Here is a 6,129-nt window from a genome sequence, read left to right as displayed (position 1 = left end):
TAAAAATTGGCATTAACAAATAAAATTTATCACTCAGCATTTGTTGTTTTCCTCAAAAACATTTTGCCGTTCTAACTCATATTTGCTGTCTAACTCATATTATGACTGGAGCCCTGGTCATATAGTGGTAACTCGTTGCAATGCTAAATGCAAGGTTGTTAGTTCAAAATCATCATCCACTCTTTGGGAATAAGAGGTGGCATGCTGATATATAGTTAACAACCAGCTTATTCCCCCCAATAAAAACGTATGGATAACTACACATATATTAGTTTATTTCTGATATAAAGAATGTGTAGCGAAGGAAAAAAAAAGCCTGGTTTTAGAAGAGGTGCAACTTTCTAAAGTAAAAGAAAACGACTCAAAGATTTCTCTTTCAAACCTCCTGAGTTAGAGAGAGAATTTATTCCTAAGGCAAGGTATATGTATTGCATCTCTAGAATTTTGAGGGATGGTCGGTATCTCCTTAAGACAGTGGAACGTTCTCACAAAGCTAGTGGCCATGATACACGTGGCCTTGGCCTGATCACTTGCTCTGCCTCAGATTGGTCGAGCCTGCCGGAGCAGAGAAGCAAAGCAGAAGAGCGCTCTTTCAAACTTGCTGTCTGGAGGTCCACAGAGGCAGCACACTTCCAGCGTAGCCATGGCGGTGAATGCTACAAAAACTGTTCGCAGCTGCTACCTCTAGAGCTTGTGGACAAATGAACAGGATCCAGAATTCACATTGTGATGAAGAGTGACAAGGAAATTGTTGGCACCCTTCTAGGTTTCGATGACGTTGTTAATATGGTATTGGAAGATGTCACTGAATTTGAAATCACACCAAAAGGAAGAAAAATAACTAAATTAGATCAGATTTTGCTAAATGGAAATAACATAACAATGCTGGTTCCTGGAGGAGAAGGACCTGAAGTATGAATGGATTTTCTTGACTTATGTTTGCTTCTGTTTTGTTTATAAAAGTCACAAGATGGATTTTTTTTAACTTTTTAATCTTGAGATACTATGATGCTAAGTTTCCCGTTAAAGGGAAATACTTTGAAGATGCACTGTAAATGCCCAATTTTTGTGAAAGATAATCATGATTATCTTGGGAGAACAAAGAGTTTACAGTTTGTTGTTTGAAGATGAAAATAAAGGTGTTTTTGGTTAAAAAAATGTGTAGCATATAAATTACAAAACTAATAAGACTTTATGTTATAGTATTATATTACTAATATTTGTAGTACTATATATACTAATATTATTAATATATACTATATACGAATCATTATAATACTAATATACTAATATCATAGTATAATAATAATAATAATAATACCCTTTATTGTAAATTTCATTAGTCAATTGATTCTCACAAAGAACTTTAATTTTATTTTACTTTTGTTTCATTCTTGTCTTTTTTTTAAAGTTTTATTGGTATGTAATTCACAATTCAGTAATTTAGTCATATTAGGAAGAGTTGTATAATCATCATGACAATCAATTTTAGAACATTTTCTTCATTCTTGTACTCTTCATTATTAGCTCCTCGTTTCTCCTCAACCTCCCCTGCCATACTCCCAAGGAACCATTAATTCAGTTAAATTCTCTATAGATTTTCCAATCCTGGCTATATAGAAGCTTATCTGTGGTTGCAATTGAATGGGTGTAGTTCCAACATGAATAATAGTTGATAGTTTCATTCGTGTCAATTAATAAGTCAAAAATGAAACTCAATCATGAAGACATGTTGGAGCTTCACCATCGTTTCAATGGTTTGAGTGATTCTGCCCTCCATGGGATGCTGTTGCTGTGTGTTGCCTGACTCACGGCAACCCGAAGTGACCGGCATGAGGGCCTCATCAGGTTTCTGAGGTTTTCATCTTCCCAGGAGCAGAGCACAAAGTCTTCTCTCCTTGGAACCATTGGGTTGGTTCGAACCAGAAAACCTTTCAGTTAATAGTCAAAGGCTGCACTATTATACCACTAGGACTAATGACTGAGTGGGATAATAGTTTCTGAATACTGGAAGAATATTTTTTCAATTTTCTGTGCTATTCAAAATATAATGACTGTATGTGGACCTGAAACAGATGTAATCTGTATTATTAACATGTTCTACAGTCTAGAAAATCAACAACGCAGTAAGTGCAGTCCTAACTCGGGGCCTTTTCAAATCTCCATGGTGTAAATATTCCCGCTGTGGCTGATTTTAGCCACCAGTGTGGTATCATGGATAGCAGAGTTGGTAAAACACTTATCATTTATTATTGTCATCACTTAGACTTAATAGTCGTAAATAACTTCAGGAGCATAGATACTTTTAAAGTGTGGCAAAATAATTAGGAAGTAATGAGTTTTGAGTGTTTATAACCATTTTAATATAATTGATTTAATTGTAATTTTTATAAGTTAATTTTTAATATGTTGTTTAACATCTAGCATGCAAAATTCCTAAATATTTTACCCAGTCTGAGCTGGTTCTAATGGGCTGCTAGAGACGCCACTGAATTAAGGGAAAACTGCTAATGACAACTCCCTAGGTGGTAACAAGAATTCATTTAGGATAGTTTAAGTGAAAATATTTTGACACATACACATGTGCTAAATATATACAATATAGTCTTATGGAAAATAATGATTTAGAGAGATCCTAATTTATCATTAGGTTTAAGATTGCTAATACATGAGTCTTATATCTATGATTTGTCAGGGGACAAAAGAGCAAGTCAAGCTAAAACAAAGATTTGAATTCTACTTGCTCAATGCCCATAGAGAATATTTGGTAGCAGAAATTTCATTAATAATTGAAAAGCACAAAATTAGACATTTTAAGAGTTCTGAAAACAATTTTAAGTTTTATTCAAAAAGTGTACCAACATTGTCATTTAAAATGGACAGAAGAGGTTAGGAAATTATCAAAGTATAACTTTGGGTTTGGGCAATATAATTATGCATCATTTAGCTGTCTCATTCTTTTGCTAAATTTGTTTTGTTGATTTACTATTATTTTGTGACATGTAACAATGATTCATATTTCTATAGCTCTTTAGCATGAAAAAATCTCTTCATTTACTAAAAAGATATTTGTTGAACAATTATGCAAGTGTTTGATTTTGTTGGTTTTAGGTACCATGGACTTAGTTCCCCCTCAGAGCGACCCTACACATAACAGCAGAAACAATAACAACAACAAAAACACTGCCTGGTCTACACCGTCCTCAAAAATGTTGTTAGTTTGAAGCCCCTGTGTCAATCCATACCATGCGGGGTTTTCCTCTTTTTCACTCTCCCATCCAAGGTCTTGTCTCTCCTGACAAAAGTGCCCAAAGCACATGAGACAACGCTTCCCCATCCTCCATTCTAAGGGATATCTGTTTGTTCTAAGGACAGCCCGTTGTTCTTTCAATAGTCTTCACAAATACCATAATTCAAATCCAACAGTTCTTATGTAGTCTTCCTTAATCATGATCTAACTTTACCATGTATGTGACACAATTAAAAATACCATGGTTTTGGTCAGTCTAATCTTTGCTTTTTAACACTTTTAAGAGTTCTTTTGCAACAGATATGTCCAATGCAGCATGCCATTTGATTTCTCCACTACTACATCCATGAACATTGTGAATCCAAATAAAAGCTTGGATAATTTCAATTTCCCTCTGTTTATCCTCAGTTGTGAAGATTTTTGCTCTATTTACATTGAGTTGCAATTCATTCTGAAGACTGCGGTCTTTGATCTTCATCAGCAAGTACTTCACATCCTTAATTTCAGGAAGCAAGGGTGTACCATCTGCACATTGAGGTTGTTAATAAGCCTTGCCCCAATCCTGATCCTGGATTTTCTTCATATACTCCAGCTTCTCTGATTATTTGCTCATCATATGGACTCAATAAATATCATGGACAGATACAATCCAAATGCACATTATTCTTCTGTTTTTAAATGATTCATTTTCTCCTTGTTTTGTTTGCATGCTTGCTTTTTTGTTTATTATGTACAGGTTCCATAAGAGTAAAATTAAGGGGTCTGGACTTTCCATTCTTCCCAATATTAGGCATTGTTTTCTGTAATCTACCCAGCCAAAGCCTTTGCATAGTCAGTAAATCCCAAGTAAACACCTTTGTGATATGTTTTCATTTTAGCCAAGATCCATCTGATATCAGCAATGATATTCCTCATACTATGGCCTCTTTAGAATCTGGCTTGAATAGCTGGTTGCTCACTGTTGATGCACTTTTGCAACCATTATTGGATGATCTTCAGCAAAGTCTTACTTTTAGGTGGCATCAATGATATTGTTAGATAAATTCCATATTCGGTTGGGCTCCTTTCTTTAGAATGGGCACGAACATGCATCTTTTCCAGTCAGTTGGCCAGTGCTACATCAGCTTGTTGAATCATTTTAATTGGTAAATGGTAAATTGAAGTAGCCTTGTGTTGCCTACTGTCTTCAGTGCAACCTGGACTTCTTCCTTCATTATCACTGGTTCTTCATCATGTACTCTCTCTTGAAATGGCTGAATGTACAGTGACTCTGTGTATTCCTTCCATCTTCTTTCTATGCTTCCGGCATGATTCACTGTTTTCCCTGGATAATATATATGAATATGAATATATATACATCCCAAACTAGACATTCTGAGTTCAAGTCAGTTCCAACTGGGAACAACCCTATAGGTTTCTGAGACTGTGGGACTTTTGAAGCTGGCAGACCGCCTCATCTTTCTCCCTCACAATGATTGCTGGGTGTATTTGACTTCCTGATCTTTTGGTTAGCAGATCAGCACTTACCTAATAGCACCACCATATTTCCATATATAAAATATATTAGACGCATATGTTAAATGTATAGTATCTATAATTATATATGATAATTATATCATATACAGTGATACCTTGAATGTCAAATGACTCTAACCTCCAGCATTTCACTACTCAAACAGCCAAGTGTAAAAACAAAAACATAAATAACAAAAAAACCCTACTCAGTGTTCATAACTCTGCTCAATTGTCTAACTGGTAATCCAACTTGAAAAAATGTGTATAGGCTGTGAGTGAGTAGTAACTCACCATGTCACATCTCATGTCTGAGTGTCACTAAGTGTCACATCTCACTGAGGACAAAAGGGGTGAGAGTTCAGTCTAAGTGTCACTATCAGCATAGAGTGTTTGTGTTACTGCATTAAAATATTTGTCATTGTGGCTTTTTTTGTGCTCTGTTTACGTAAAATATAACCATGGCCCCAAAGAAAGTAGTGGGTGAAGCTCAGAGGACAACTGTGAGAGCCAACATAGAGTTAAAGAAAGAAGGCATTGCAAACTATGAATCAGGTTGGCACTTGTTTGATATGGCGGTTGAAAACAACATGACTAAGTCAGGATTCTCAACATTTTGGGCAGGAAAATGTAATTAAAGTGGCTAATATACTAGTAAAAGTATGACATCATTATCCATGAAACAAAGGACCCAGATCATTGAAGAGGCTGAAACGTGGCTGTTAATGTGGATAAATCCCAAACAACTCAATGGTGATAGCAAATCCCAGACAATGATATGAAAGAAGGCTAAAAGCCCCCATAGTGAATTTATAAGTTAACTTTTGGTCTTCATGATTCATTATTTGGTTTTCCATTATTCCATATGGGGAAAATATATTTAGTTCTCAAGCTTTTCCATGTTTGGACATGAATTTGGAACAAATTAAGTTTGATAGCTGAGGTATCACTTTACATAACTAAAAACTAAACTCACTGTCATTGAATCAATGACGACTCATAGAAACCTTACAGATCAGGGGAGAACTGTTCCTGTGAGTTTCTAAGACTGTAACTCTTTACAGGAATAGAAAGACCCATTTTTCTCCAAAGGAGTCCCAAGTTGCAGCTGGAGGTTTTGAACTGCTGACCTTGTAGTTAACAGTCCAAGCTATCCCATCCCACCAGGGCTTCTATTACACACACACACACACACACACACACACACACACACACACACCACATGTATAGGTATATGTAAATTATATATCATATGTGTATAGTATATATGATGTATATGCTGTAAACTAATAGCTGGGCATTATGCTAGTTCTAATTTGTCATTATTAGTAGTACAGGAAACTGAAACTCTCCAGAAAAATTTTGTC

General features: G+C 35.5%; 1 protein-coding gene across 1 annotated transcript; it reads left to right on the top strand.

Moving 5' to 3' along the window:
- Positions 1-722: 722 nt before the first annotated feature.
- On the top strand, positions 723-918 carry LOC101657269 (U6 snRNA-associated Sm-like protein LSm5). The gene has a single exon (XM_045292180.1). The coding sequence runs from the start codon at positions 730-732 to the stop codon at positions 916-918; it is 189 nt and encodes a 62-aa protein (XP_045148115.1). The 5' UTR covers positions 723-729.
- The last annotated feature ends 5,211 nt before the right edge of the window (positions 919-6,129 follow it).

This window comes from Echinops telfairi, unplaced genomic scaffold (genome assembly GCF_000313985.2).
Source record: "Echinops telfairi isolate 266 unplaced genomic scaffold, ASM31398v2 ScPeMD7_443;HRSCAF=831, whole genome shotgun sequence".
Classification (NCBI taxonomy): Eukaryota; Metazoa; Chordata; class Mammalia; order Afrosoricida; family Tenrecidae; genus Echinops; species Echinops telfairi.
This window is presented reverse-complemented; position numbering and strand designations above follow the sequence as displayed.